The sequence below is a fragment of the Pan paniscus genome, chromosome 4 (genome assembly GCF_029289425.2).
Source record: "Pan paniscus chromosome 4, NHGRI_mPanPan1-v2.0_pri, whole genome shotgun sequence".
NCBI lineage: Eukaryota > Metazoa > Chordata > Mammalia > Primates > Hominidae > Pan > Pan paniscus.
The window spans coordinates 91,898,570-91,914,070 of NC_073253.2; the positions used below are offsets into that span (position 1 = coordinate 91,898,570).

General features: G+C 42.5%; 1 protein-coding gene across 38 annotated transcripts in view; it reads left to right on the plus strand.

The window, feature by feature from the left end:
- The first annotated feature begins 11,811 nt into the window (after window positions 1-11,811).
- CAST (calpastatin) overlaps window positions 11,812-15,501 on the plus strand; it is a 112,411-nt gene continuing 108,721 nt past the window's right edge. For 27 of the 38 annotated variants that reach the window (XM_063604539.1, XM_063604540.1, XM_034960274.4 and 24 more), the window contains exon 1: window positions 11,812-12,381. In XM_063604539.1, the coding sequence (XP_063460609.1) occupies window positions 12,307-12,381 (75 nt within the window). In that variant the 5' untranslated portion in view covers window positions 11,812-12,306. Of the gene's footprint in view, window positions 12,382-12,830; window positions 13,048-15,501 lie in introns of those variants that run through there. The other 11 variants (XM_034960267.3, XM_034960280.3, XM_063604559.1 and 8 more) reach the window with 6 other exon arrangements.

The following is a 15,501-nucleotide window of genomic DNA, read 5'->3' on the forward strand; positions in this document are numbered from 1 at the left end:
TAGACACATACAATGCTCACCAAATACCCATGTGTTTCCTTTAATTTCCTGGACTCCCTTGTAATTAAACTGGGGCCTTGGAACTAGTTCTAGCCAATGGACTAGAAGTACGAGGGATGAGGGTCACTTCCAGTTTGAAGCATAGAAGAATATTTAGGACCCTTCACGCATTTTCCTTTTCCCTGTTAGAGGCCTCAGGTTGAAATGATGATGTCAACGATGAAAGCGTGGGTCACTTGGAAGCAAGCTGCTTTGGGGAGCTGCTGGGCCTGCAACGGACCTTGCATGAAAAAGGAATGTGCTTTCATGTGACCAACCACTTAGGTTTCAGGTTTGTTGGTTATTGAAGTATAGCCTATCTTATCCTGATGACTATCCTACTTGTTGAAGTAAATATATTCATTTCTGAATCTAGAAATTATACATTGTAACTTGGAATTTGAAATCCAATATTAACGATCAGATAATTGTCCTCTAACGTGCTTCCTCCTAAAAATCTTCCTTTCAGAATTATTTTACGTAATTTGCAGCTCTCCCCTTTACTTTCTCTACCCATCAGCCTAAGATGTACTTTCCATATATGTAATTTGTCTCCCTACCTCTTACCCACTTAATTGTGTGTGTGTGTGTAGCGTGTGTGCATTCGTTGGAGGATAGGTGGGAGAAAGGGAGAAAAGATTACTCAAAACATTCTTTACTGCTTTCCAGATGTATACCATCCTTTTAAAGATGGAGATAGAGAAGATTTAGGAAAGAATTTTTTCAACAGACTAGCGCAAAATAAATATTTAGAATTGTGTTTGGAAATTTGTTTTCCAATCTTGACACTGAAGCATTCATTGGCTGATGTATTGTGATTCTTCTTTTTGCTGTGCTCTCTCAGAATTGAACTTGGATAATAGTGTGGGTAGATATTTTCTTTCCAAGAACATTCTGGAGAAAAAATTGAACTAATAAAACAATAGACCCAAGCAGTACTAGAAATAAATGTGGTTTTAGGGAAATGATGCTGCCAATGCCAGCCTCCCCGTCTCAATTATCTCAATCAGACAAAAATCTACTGTGCCCTGGGCTCCTCAGCAACAAAGCACTGTCTAGTTAGAAAGCAGAACAGCAACTTGTAGTGGGACAAGAACTTCGGTTTCTCCACAACACTGCAGAGGATGAACCTTCAGCCTCTGAGACATTCTAACGTGGGACAGAGCACCAGTGATGTGCCTAGGGAAGTATGTGTGTGTGTGTGTGTGTACTAATATCAGTCAATGCTGGTTTTTTAAGACATCATTACTTGGTTGTATCTTCTCTGCTTTCTCTGCTGTCTTTTCAGAAATCCTACTGGATAGATGTTGTATGTCTTGAGTTGATACCTAATTTTCTTATCCTGTCTCTACTGTCCTTTCCTTTGTAAGCTTCCCATCTCACCTGAGGTTGGGAAGGGATAGTTGCCTTGATGTGTGAGATGGAAGAAAGAGACTGAGGTTCTAACTGCAATCTGTAAAGATTTTCACCCATCTCTCTCTTTTCAGCCCATGCCCCACCTCCAAACCCTGAGCTTTCAAACTGGCATTAGACTTTGCTCACTTCTGTCTGTATCTCCCCAGCAGACTCTCAGGCTGTAGCTTTCTCCATTCTGTAAAATTTGGTTTATACTACACCTTTTACAAAAATGTGTTGATATATCATGTTTGTAATTGTCTCCTGTTCTATGCCCTTTATCCTGTGGGTTTAGAGCTTTCCTATTTGTTTTAATTTCATTTACTCTCAGTGAAGTTTCAGGGGAGAGAAGGAATAAAGACACACATATTTAATCTGTGTGTTAAATCAGAATCTCCCTGTGATATGTTTTTAAAAGTAACAGCCCTGCAAGGTATATATTAGTAGGCTCGTGTTACAAAGGTACTGAGTCTCAGAGAGCTTCGGTAAACTTCCTAAGCGCTTACTGCTAAGGACCACAACTGGGATTCAAATCCATATGCAATTGAATCCAAAACCCCTGCTCTTCACCAGAGCAGATCTTCCTGCAGTGGCCACTAGGGCAGTGTCAGAGGACCTCCCAGGGATGGTTCTAAGGAGATGGTTCATAGCAAACGAGGTCCAGACCAACCCTTAGGTATCTTCCAACCTAGGTTGTAATAATTGGCTTTGCTTTGTTTGATAACTACAAATGATTTCCTACATGGAGTCTATAATTAGAATACTCATGGTATAAAAATAACACACGTTAGGGAAAAATGTAGAATTGATGGGTCACGGGGATTTTTTTAAACACAGATAATTGGTGTAATACCATTTTAGCCTAAGTACTAAATAGTGCTCAATTAAAACTCTGGAGGAGGAACATAAACAGAAAAACTAGCTGAGTAACCCACAGCACCTAATTATACATTTAGCCACTCATCCAATCAGCTCACAGCACACCTACAAAGAGGAAACCCTATGTTTAGGTGACTCCTCTGTGAAGCCTCCACTTAAATGCTCTGTGTCACAGAGCCTCCTGACACACAGCATTTGGCCTAACCCACTCAGGGAGTAAGATATGTGCCATATGTTCATTTTAAGATTTCCCTTGGATGTGTTATTTGCACATGGGATCATCTTGCCTATATTAAAATGACACAGTGCAAAATATAAGATGTGATATCTGATGTATCCCAGGAAAAACAGAGCTCGTGACAGAAATTGGTGGTCACAGGGACTCCAACAGTCAGAGGCTGACTACTGCATACTTCAGAAGGGGCACAGACTGCACGGGAACCATAATTCCTTTCTGCAAGACCACAGGTTTGGGAGAGGTAGCTAGGCACCAACTGAGACCACACCCTCTTACCCACCTGCTGTGAGGAACTGGTTTGGCTTGAGCGCAGTGCTTGAAGGATGTCTCCTAATCCTTGAGACCCATCAGGGTCCCTGTTGAGCCTGAGTTTCCCACAGCCATTATCTCCCAAATTAATGGCAGTTATTCCACAGTTTAGTGATTGCCTTCATATTTTCTCACAGGCTCCAGGGACATATCTACTCTGTGCCACAGTTATCCTATATCCTCAGGGTGGGATCAGACCTCACAGGGAGTCTCTGTGTCTGAGTAGGCAAACCAGTCCAGAGTCATTGCCTTGGGGGCAGGGCTAGACCCCACCTGGTATTGAAGTTATGCCAGACATGTGTTTTTAATCACATTTTTTTCCTCAAAGTCAACTGCACAATAAATTCATAATAAATAAATGCTGTCTCATCTAGAGAGTTCTGGGAGACCTAGAAAAACAGATGATTAAAAGAGAACAATTGAGTTGTTGCTCCAGAAAGGGCAACAATTTGGAGAGGAAGTGTAGTTAGTAGACCTGGCTTTGGAATCTGGCTCTGCCACCTCCCAGCTGTGGATGAAGTCTTACCTTCTTAAAACACCCATCTCCTTCTCTGTAAAATAAGGGTACAAATAAAACCTCGTAACATTGCTGTGAGGGTTTATAAAATGCATATAAAGTCCTAGATTAGAGTAAGCAAAAGGTAAATCATAGATGAAATAAAAATTATTTAAAAGCTCTTTTCTTTTTCTTCTTTTCTCTCAGATCTTTATCTTGTATCTTAACCCAATATTTAGAAAATGAAAGAATATTTCATTTTGGCTTCTTTAGAAAGAAAAGAAAAAAGAATTTGGGGGCCAAAATAATTATCTTTAAGTATTTGAAAGACTGAAAAGCAAAATAAATAAATAAATAAATAAATAAATAAATAAATATGAATCTTATTCTGTATTTTTCTAGTGGTAGTTTTAGTCTAATATTTGTTGTTTCCCCTTAAAAATACTACTTAATTTCCCCTTTTTCATTCTTGTTGCTTAACTATCCTTCTTTCCTTTTTCTTCTTCTTCCTCTCTCCCTTTTCTCTTCCCTTGTATCTCTCCTTTCTCCTTATCGTTTTCTTTTCTTTTTTTTTTTTTGAGACGGAGTCTCACTCTGTTGCCCAGCTGGAGTGCAGTGGTGCGATCTCAGCTCACTGCAACCTGCGCCTCCCGGATTCAAGGAATTATCCTGCCTCAGCCTCCCGAGTAGCTGGGATTACAGGTGTGCACCACCATGCCTGGCTAAATTTTTTTGTATTTTTAGTAGAGACAGGATTTCACCATATTGGCCAAGCTGGTCTCAAACTCCTGACCTTTTGATCTGTCTGCCTCAGCCTCCCAAAGTGCTGGGATTACAGATGTGAGCCACCGCACCCGGCCCATTTTCTTTTTTCAATTCTTTTTCTTACCTTTCTTTCACTTTCACTACTTTCCTCATTTATGCTTCCTATATCTTTTTCTTAAGAAAACCAAACTGTGGAGTCCATAATGAAAGCAAAAAAACCTCACGTGTAGTGTGCATAGCTACTGTTTATTACCAGTTTCAAAAACAAAGCACTCTCTTTTTCTCCGATGTTATATTTTAATCTGAGAAGTAATATTTGCAGAGTTTTCAGTGGTTTGAAGGAAGTAAAATACAACACAAATATCTTCTAGACATACACAGTATAAGCTTTTATTTGACTACACTCAGATGTTATCAAGAGTAAGTTCATTAATAACTTGCTGTTATATCAAAATTGGAAAATGAAAAGTAAGAAAAAACAAAAAAGGGGCATCTGGATTTTCAAGAATATTGCAATACATTTGGAAGTGGAAGCTGAGCACACAAGAAGATAACAAATAAAGACCATGTATATTTGTGTTAAATTTGGGGAGGGCTCACATGATAAAAGACCTTCACAGCTAGCTCAAAAGTTAAGACTTTCCTTTTATTATTTTTATTGTATACTATGTGTTTATTGCAAGAGCCATTAAGAAATATAAGAAACATTAAGAAAACATAAACTGGGAAAATAAAACCAAAATAGAATTACCCAAATGCTCACATCTAGTTAATTTCTTGATGTATATAGCTCTATCTTTAGCTCTACAATGTACATGCTATTTTATAAATACATTGTTCTTCTAAGAGGATAATGAATATTTTTCTGTGTCAATAAATATGGAATAGAAACCTTCCAAGACCTATAGGTGATCAGAAAAGGACAAAAAAGATGTGGGGCAGAGTGATGAGCAAGACCTGATGGTGGGTAAACATGTCCTGCTACTTGAAGAATGTGCAGGATTTAGATAACCAGATGGGAGATGTCTCTCAGAAGAACAGCAACATGGAAAACTGCAGGAAAGGGAAAGTGCATGCACGGGTCATGCATGGTCCAGTAGGGAGACCAGTGTGGCTGGGAAGCTGGCTTTCTGTGGATAAGAGGGAAAAGGCAGGGAGAAGGATAGACCCAGGCAAAGAGAAGCTTTAGAGTACCTATTCTTTATCTTCTCTGAAAACTGGACAAGAAGAAATGGATTTGAAAGGCAGTCCACAGTCAAATGCAGATGGCTCTCCACATAAAGAGAATTGTTACAAATGATCTGCAGTAGTGAATGAAAAACTGGGATTCCCCTCTAGAGAGCTTTAAAAAAGGACAGATGTCTGAGCTCAAATAAGGATCTACTGTAGATACTTGCAATGCATTTGCCTTATCTTAGCTCATCTTAGTAGTAGGCAATTTAACAATATATTCTGGCTTACTGTTTTTCAAACTGTGGGCACAATAGTTGGTTATGACAGTGAGTCATCATCAACAGTTTAAAAAAGAAATTTGAATAAAGTAGAACAGAAGTTGAATATCAGAATATGCTGCCACTGTTAACATTCTCAAGAGCCTATTTGTGTAAATCGGGATTTTCAATCTTGAGCCAATTAAAACAACAAAAAAAATCTGACTGAACAGTGCACCAGAAATGCAGGTAGCATTATCTTCATGTGTCTCAGACTGTAATAAACATGAACAGGCAAAGATAGCTGCAGCATTAAGTAAAATATTTCCTAATTTTAGTTTTTATTGTTTGTTTTGGATTTGTTTCCACTTTGTGTTTACAGATTAATAAAACATAGTTCACATTATTCATTGTTTTTACCTGATCATAGATAATGAAGAATTGTTCCATGAAACTTCATGTTCAAATCTTGTGCATTTATATGTACTAGTTGCAATGTAAAATGTATTTCTTACTGAGGACCACGGGGAAAAAAAGTTTGGAAAAATTACTGAGAACTTTACTTAAGAACAATTTGTATACTCTATGCATATTCTGCTTAGTTTCTGAATTGGTTGAGACTCTTGGTTAATAAATAACAGAAAAAGCAACTTGTACTGTTAAAACAAAAACGAGGGGAGATTACTTTGAAGGCTATAGCGTACATCCCAGAACCAAAGCCTTTTGAATGCAACTGGGCCTCACTAGAGAGTGCAGCTCATTAAATGGAAGGTTGTAAGGAAGCTCAGCCCTCTTCTGTCTCCTCCTATCTCTGCTTCCCTGGCAGGCCTGTTCTTTCTTCCTGTGCGGGCTGGCTTTCCGGGTCCTCAGTTTCCACAGTGAAGCCCAGGTCTACATGCTTCACGTTACGGTTTTTAGCACCCAGAAAGTTTTTTCCTCTATCTTCATCTTAATTTCATTACTCAGTCCCCACTTCCCAATGAGGAAAGAAAACCTGCTCGTTTGGATCAGTTCAAGTCAGGTCTACCATTGGTCCAGTCAACTGTGGGCTGTGGAGAAGAGGGATAGAGCAATGGGGAGCCATGATGGGATCTGGAATTCTACTCCAAAGGAGGAACAGGGGTGAGCCGGGCAGATATTCCAAATGGCCCCTGGTGCATACTCTTAACTCTTCTTTCTAGAAACTAGTGAATTCTTATATATTGATTCAAAGGAATCAAGAGTCTGCATGTGCCCCAAATGACTTTGAGTATTAAATCCAAAGAGACACTTTTTCTTAATTAAAAAAAAAACACTGTGGCTTGCAGGCAATTGAAGAACCTCTTAGAAATGGCACATTTCTTTATACAATAATCTGAGCTGGAAACAGAAATGCAGGGACAGAAACAAAAATGAAAACAAACCTGACACCAATAAATATGTAATGTGAAGTGATCTGCAACAAGAAGGATCAAGACTATTTTATAATCAAACACCAAAGAGAGGTGACCTTAGGCATACCTTGGAACATAAAAATCTTGCTTTGCAGGATGGCTTTATTTTCTGCCTTAAATCTAACCAAAGAGTTTGCAGTATTGTGTGGTTTGGGTGTGGCTGTAGAAGCCTGGGGTGAGTCACCATGATGACCAATTGTGGTTTCTTTTTCGCTATAGTGAAGAAATGTGGTTTGCTCAGCATATTGTCCCAATCTACATGCCTTCTGGATAGGCTACAAGAAATACCTATTAATGGACAAAAGACAGGCTGAGGGAGGAAATGAAGGCTAGGCCTGGGAAAATTTAGATGACAATTTTTTGAGTGGGAGGGAGTAGGTTAGGATATATAGAAAGGAAAAGATAATTGATTCAAAATCTTCAATATGACAAGAATATGATAATTCTTATAATAAAAATTGATTCCTATGACTTTGTCTAGATATATTCCAGACAGAAATAGCATATTAAAAAATTAATCTAGCTTTGGTAAATATTTGAAGCAAGCAGTTGGCTGTACAGATATTGGGGCTGCAAAAATTTCTGTATAGAAAATTAATTCCATAAGATGGTGTTTGTGAGTGGGAGAAAAATGAAAGTTAGTGGAAAGTGGCAAGATTTCAAAAATATAACTTGATTTCCAGAGATACACTTGCTAGTCTGAAAATGTAATTTTGTAGGCCAGGTGCGGTGGCTCGCACCTGTAATCCTAGCACTTTGGGAGGCCGAGGCGGGTGGATCACATGAGGTCAGGAGTTCAAGACCAGCCTGGCCAACATGGCAAAACCTCATCTCTACTAAAAATACAAAAATTAGATGGCCGTGGTGGTGGGCACCTGTAATCCCAGCTACTCAGGAGGCTGAGAGGCAGGAGAATCACTTGAACCCAGGAGGTGGAGGTTGCGGTGAGCCGAGATCGTGCCACTGCACTCCATCCTGGACAACAGAGCGAGAGTCCATCTCAAAAAAAAAATGTAATTTTGTGACTCGGTTTTCTGTGTTGCCTCCAGATCTGAGGAGCCATGACGAACTTGCACCTATCCCAGGACAGGAACACGGGAGTACTTTGGGTTTAGTAAGTTCATTACCATGCACACATCATCCCAAATTTGGTTTCTTCTTGCCTAACAAATGTTAAAGTTATTTCAAATAACCAGCCACTCTATCAGCACATACACAAAAGAAGCAAACCAAAAAGAAAAAAAAAAGGAAATGGAAAAATGGAAAAAGCACCCATTATTGGGAATGAGCACATCAGCATGAATTCTGGCTGCCAGCTCAGGTATGTGGGTCTGGATTAGAGCTTTCCTAGGGTACTGCTCAGCTATGGCTCATTTTATGGTCTACAGAATGTCTGGAATGCTGGTTGAATGGAAACAGATCTATAACATTCATTGATTGGACAGGAGGTTGCTTCTTACTGGGGATCCAACAAAAACTGCTTTGCCCCTGTCCAAAGAACATTCAGGGGTTTTGAAATTTTTAACTATTAATAATAAATGCAATTTAATAATTGCAACCAGCATTTATTTGCACAATTATCATACATGAGGCACTGTGCCAAATGCTTTAATACACTGCCTTATTCTATCATCAGAATAACCCTAGGATGTAGGTACTCAGCTTTATCATCCACAGGTAACAGGTTAGGGAACTGATATTCAAAGTGATTAAGTAATTTGCTTGAGGTATGCAGTCCATAAGTGGCAGAGCTGGGATTTAAACATAGTTGTGTGGATCTAAAACTCTTATGCTTTACCCACTATGATGTATTGCCAAAATATGGCAATCTCCAGCAAATGCGATGTGGTATCTACCTGGATGTTTCTTTGGCTCTGTTTTTTATTTCTTTATAGGATTCTCTTTCAAGTATATATTTATATGCAAATCGATTCCTAGGTAGAACAGCCAGTTGGTGGAGCAGTCAGAACACACACAACATTTATCAATTAAATTCTCTGTCTTCTACGGGTGCAGTATGTGGTGCCCCAAAATAATTACAATAGCAACATCAAAGATCTCTGATCACATATCACATAACAGATATAATGAAAAAGGTTGAGGTGTTGCAAGAATTACCAAAATGTGGGTAGACATCAGGTGAACACACATGCTGTTGGAAAAATGGTGCTGACAGACATGCTCGAGGCACGGTTGCCACAAGCCTTCATTTTGTAAAAAACACAGTATCTGTGAAATGCAATAAAGCAAAGAGCAATAAAATGAGGTATGCCTGTATTTACTTGTCTGTCTCTTCTAATTGTAAAGTCCTTTAGTGTAAGAGGTCTACAGTACCTCCCCATAGCAGGCATCTGTTACTGAGTAAATAAAGGAATAAATGATTACCTATGTGCAGACAGTAATGTGGCAAAAGCCATTTATTTATTTATATTTAATTTTTGTTTTTCTTGAGACAGAGTCTCACTCTGTCGCCCAGGCTGGAGTGCAATGGGACAATCTTGGCTCACTGCAACCTCTGCCTCCCTTGTTCAGGCGATTCTTGTGCCTCGGCCTCCTGAGTAGCTGGGATTACAGGTGCGCGCCACCATGCCCAGCTAGTTTTTTGTATTTTTAGTAGAGACGGGGTTTCGTCATGTTGCCCAGGCTGGTCTCGAACTCCTGAGCTCAGGCACTCTGCCCACCTCAGTCTCCCAAAGTGCTAGGATTACAGGCATGAGCCACCGCACCATCTATATTTAAAAGGAGCTTCCCCAAATTAGTAAATGCTGGTACACGATATCAAAGTTCCAATAATTCTTCACTGGCTACTAGGAAAAGCAAAACATCAGGGTCTTCAACTTCTTTGAAATTCTTCTGTACTCATAGTCATTAATGCATTGTTTAGCAATTGTTCTGCTTATGTGAGTTCTGATTTTTAAGCTAAGCCTGAAGGTTAGGCTTATTATCTCTTATAGATTTTGATACCTAATATATCATGTATTAGGGTAGCTGCTCCACAAACAATGAGCTGGTGAATAGATTGATTACTTACTCCATTACATAGACCCTCCGCTCCAGCCAGGTGAGTGGGTTCCTCTTTATCTCGTCAGGTGCCCCCACCCCTTCTCCTTCTGTTCACACCTCACCAGCTAGCCAGCCTGCTCATGTCTCCTTCCTCCTTTCCCTCCTATTGTTGATACAACCCCTGTGGAACCCCAAACTCCCAAAGCACCTTTGTACTTACTCACACACTGTTAGGTCTTTCAATATCCCTACACCATCATGTGTTACAAATGCCATATAACTTCAGCTAAACTGTCAGTCCCTGGAGGACAGGCAATGTATCTTTTTAATCTCTATATCTCTCCTTCTACTAGTCCTTTCACAATGTTTTACATAGAATACTCTCAAGAAATATATAACTGGTTTAAACTCAATTTTTAAATATTCTGTTGGAAAATAACCTCAAACTCTAATGCCACCAAGTCACTGGAAACCATTCCAGAGTTTGAATAAAGTACTCCAGGGATCTAAAACCTTGATTCTGGGATATGTAAGCTCCCCAGTAAGAAAATCATTCTAGTTCCTGGGGTGGAGGCCAGGAAGGAGGAGCTGCCTGTCACCTCACCCCTACAGCTTTTGTGTTTGTTTAAATTACTGTAGTGGTGTGGTCACAATCATAAGAAGATGTTGTTTTCAGACTTATGGCATAGTTTCCCTCCTTTCTGAATGTAACCGATGCCAACAATCATTTGTTTTTCCTGAGTGGACATAGTCCCAATATCTAAGTTGTTTCATTTTTATGTATAAATTCCTGCAGTGCTACCTGTTTGTTGAAATACTAGATACACAGACAGTAAGTAGGACACTTTAAGAGGAAATGCATTTAAATCCTCTTCTCCCCGCATCCCCTCCCTCAAAATTAAGAATGCTGCTAGCCTATCCTTTGAGGAAGAAGTCAGAATTCCTAAAATGAGGAGGTACAAAGGAAACCAGAATTCTGTTCTGCCAGGCTCCATATAACATGACAAATCTCTCCTTAAAATCTGCCTTCTGGCCGGCTGTAGTGGCTCACGCCTGTAATCCTAGCACTTTGGGAGGCCGCACTGGGCAGATCACTTGAGGTCAGGTGTTGTTCGAGACCAGTCTGACCAACGTGGTGAAACCCCGTCTCTACCACTAAAAAAAAAAAAAAAAGCTGGGTGTGACAACGCGCCTGTAGTCCCAAGTACTTAGGAGACTGAGGCAGGAGAATCGCTTGAACCTGGGAGGCGGAGATTGCAGCGAGCAGAGATCGCGCCACTGCACTCGACAGAGCGAAACTGCCTCTCCAGAAAAAAAAAAAAAAGGCTCTGCCTTCTCTCTCTTCAACTGTCTAAACCCCAACGCTGCAGAAAGCGGTGACCCCAAGTCCCAAAATGATGATGCTACTACAGGGTAACAAACAGGTTTTCTGTCAGGCCTGATGGTGAACCAGCAGCAACTTCAGGCTGACAGTTTCTCACATAAGCACGTAGGGCTTGTTAAATTTCACTTCCAGCCCCAAACCAGGAAGCGCTGTTTAAGATGAGCCCAAGACAAAAGCAATCTAGCTTCAGAAACAAAACTCGCCAGACTCTAGAAAGACTATAAGGGTTTAAATTTGGGACTGTTCTCCGTTTTGCATTGGAACCTATGTTCTCCTCCCCATAAAAGTTTATTAAAATTCGAAACTGCCAAAAAACAAAGTAAAATCATATAAAACATACACAGGCGCGTGCACGCACACACACACAGACCAATTTGTTTTTATGATCCGCTTCCTTATCTAGACTGTCCAGGCTTGGGCCAGATTTGAGTTGGTAAACTCTCGCAGCTAAAGCGGAGCAGAATGTAGAAAGAGTATCTACTTCTCCGGATTCTTGGAAGGAGGGTCGAAGCGTAGACGGGCCACGCCCGGGTCCCGCTCTCTCGTTGCACAACTGCAAGCTAGATCTGGGCATCGAAGGAGGAACGCTGCAACCTCCAACCCCTTCTTTCTGACCAACCGGGACCAGAGCAGTGCTGGGGCCGGGGAGGGTCACCGGGTGAGGACCAGGGCGGAGGGTGTTAAGTTACAGGGCAGGAGCCCGGGTCCCTCCGCGGGCAGGAAGGGGAGGGCCCATCGCGGGGAGGGCCCATCGGGGCTAGGGGAACCCCGGCGCAGACCTGGGGTGGGGTCGGAAAAGCTGCTTCACCGCCCGCTCCCGGGCCCTCCGCTCCCTCCCTCCCTCCCTCCCTCCCTCCCTGGCAGGACTCCCCGCCAGGCCTCCCCGCCACTCTCCGCGGCGCATTCCCGGAGGCAGCGCCCGCAGCGGCCTCGCCATGTCCCAGCCCGGTCAGAAGCCCGCCGCCTCCCCGCGGCCCCGGCGAGCAGCCGCCGCCCGCCGCACCCATGAGGTGAGTGGCGCTCCTGTCGGCGTCGCGGGGCTGGGCGATGGGGGTCCGGGTCCCGGAGCTGTGGCCTCCCTCCCTGGGCGTTGCCAGGCTGGCGGGTCTGCAGTCCCCGGCGCCCCCGCGGGGCAGGGAGAGGGCTAGGGGCTTGGCCGTTGCCAGGCAGGTGGCTGCAGGTGGCTTCGGTTCCCCGGCCGGGGCCAGTGCGCTGGGCGTGGCGTTGGCCGGGTAGAGTGGAGGGGGGGACGCGTCAAGAAAAGTTGGCTGGTAAGACGTGGGTGGATGAGGATGAACGGGGAATGAGGTTCACCCAGGACCCCCGAGCGAGTGGGGTGGTTTCACTGGACAGCGGGATGTAGTCTTCCGCGCTAAGGCCGGGCCGCAGGGCGTGGCTGCTTGGAGACGCAGAGCCTCTTCCCTAACCAGCCTCGAGCCAAATTGGGCGGGCGAGGAGGGGCGGGGCCTGCGCCGGGCCCCACCCCCAGGGTTCTGCCCACCTGGCAGCCACCTTGGGATGTGCGGAGCTCAGTGCCAGCCCGGTCCCGGCCAAGCGGAGTGTGAGCCCGGCGCCTCCAACGCAGCACCCCGCGCCCTCCTCGCCGGCTCCCCCGCCGTGCGTATCGGAGCCAGCCGGTTGTTGCCATGGCATTCGCCAGCTGGTGGTACAAGACGGTAAATAGGAGGGGTTGTGCCTGGGCAGGACCGGGAAGGGAGTGTGTTGGAAGGGAGTGTGTTTGCTTTGCCCTTCTGGGCGTGCGGATGAAGCGTTGTCCGGGGTTTGGCGGGGAAGGGGTGCGGACCGGGTGCGACCTCCTCGCAGACCTTCAGGTTAGGCTCGGGGAGAGGCAGGGGACTCACCCTCTTGTGGTATGTATGAGCGCGCCCGAGCGTGCGCGGCGCATGCACCTCTCTCGCCCCGATGTCAAGCACTATGCTCTGCTGGCACTCACAAGTGGGATGGAACTGGAATTGTTGCTGGAGGAATTCTGTCTAGGAGGTGGATTCCTGAATGCACTAGGACGCAGCTCGCAAGAGGTTTGATCTAGAGTTCTTTTTTAACCCCTAAGTAAAGTTCAAAACTTTTAGAGGGCGATTGTTGGACGTACATTCGCCGACGCAAAGGAGAGGCAGCTGCAATGTGAGGCAAGGAGAAAATCCCAAACATCAAGGGGCAGAAGCAACTGAGATCTGAGACCAAGACCCTTGGAGAGAGCGGTGGAGGGGTGGAGGAAAGAAAGCGAGGAAGTGAGAGAGGGAGGGAGAGAGAGACAGCGCGCACAAAAGCGAGCTTCTCTGTACTTTATTACTTTGGATGAGGGACAAGAACGTTCCATTTGTTTGGTGCATTGAATGTTTGTCCTACCAATTAGGTGTGATATCCAGTCAAGCTGGCACTTCTAGTGTTTTGGAACCAGGAAGCATGATTTAACATTAGATTGCTTTCCAAAAAAAAATCACACACAGGAGTTTTGTTGACAGTGAGAGCCAAAATGTTTATGTCTCATTGATTTATGGTGAGAATTAAAAAATTAGGTGTGTCTTTTTCTCTCTTGGCATGTGGTATTGGAAAAAGCAAAGATGTTGGAATCAGACATTCTTTGGAGCTAGCTACCCTGTATAAGAATCAAGAAAGAAACTGTTACTTATCGGACAATGGACATTTATTGATCATCTATTATGTGCCAGGCAGAATTATATCCCACAAGTAGTGTTTTTTTTTAGATTATTTTTTATTCTCCGTTTCTATATAAATAGTATATATGTATAGTGTGTATGTGTGTATATTTATAGTGTGTGTGCGCATATATATATTTACACATATATGTAAATATATGTGTGTGCATATATATGTGTAAATATATGTGTGTGCATATATATGTGTGTGCATATATATGTGTGTGCATATATATGTGTAAATATATATATATATGCACACACACACACACACATACAATATACTGTACAGGGTCTCTCTCACTATGTTGCCCAGGCTAGTCTAAAACTCCTGGTCTCAAGCAATCCTCCCACCTCAGCCTCCCAAAATGTTGGGATTACAGGCATGAGCCACTGCACTGGGCCTACAAGTGCTGTTTAAAGCCTCCATGTACACTGTGGAGAACAAAGAGTTTTTCTCAAATGGAAATAAGTCAACCTTTTCAACCTGTTTTCACATGTGTAAAATAGAAATTATATGCACTACATAAGTATTGGTGAGGACTAATTAGATTTAAAAGTCAAAATGTCATACACATATACTTTTAAGAATTGGGAATTCCAATTTCCCTTGAGATACTTCTTCATGAATGTTTTCCAGTACATTTCCTGGGCTTTTACATGTAGCATTTGATTGATGTGGTAAGAACAAACCACATCAATTTGCTTTGAGTCATTATTGGCCTAAGGTTCTTATCAAAATGTACCATGTACCTTATCTGCAAATATGGATAGCAGTAGTTCAGAGTTGACATCAAACTTCTCCTTCCAGACTCATGATTCTCTCAAGGAAACTCTGCTGGGTTACTTGGATGAAAGTAATTTAAATCTATGCTTTTAACCCTGTTTTGTTTAGTCACAATCTGATGTTTTTGCTAAAACCTCTCTTAGAATCCAATTTTGGTACTATCATGAAAACTTTTTGCTAGTAGGAACTTCCTAGAACCAGCTACATGCCTGTGATCAAGCTTTAGCTTTGCCCAAACCAGTGCTATTCAATAGAAACATAATGTGAGCCACGTCTGCAATTTCAGATTTCCAAGGAGCCACTTTAACAACAACATCGCAACAAAAAGCAGGTGAAATTTGTGCTAATTGATATATTTTACTTAACCTACTATATCCCACATATTATTATTTCATCATGTAATCAGTGTATAAGCCATTGAGATATTTTACATTCTTTTTTATACTAATTCTTCAAAATCCAATGTATATTTACATTAACAGCACATCTCAATTCACACTTGCCACATTTCAAGAGTGTTCAGTAGCCACAAGCAGCTAGGGGCTATAGTAATGGACAGTATAGCGCTAGACCATGGACTCCTAAACTTTCTTTTTTTCCTTTGGTGATAGGTGGGTGGTCACAGACAATTTTGAGAATCAAATGGGATTTATGGACTGCTTTCC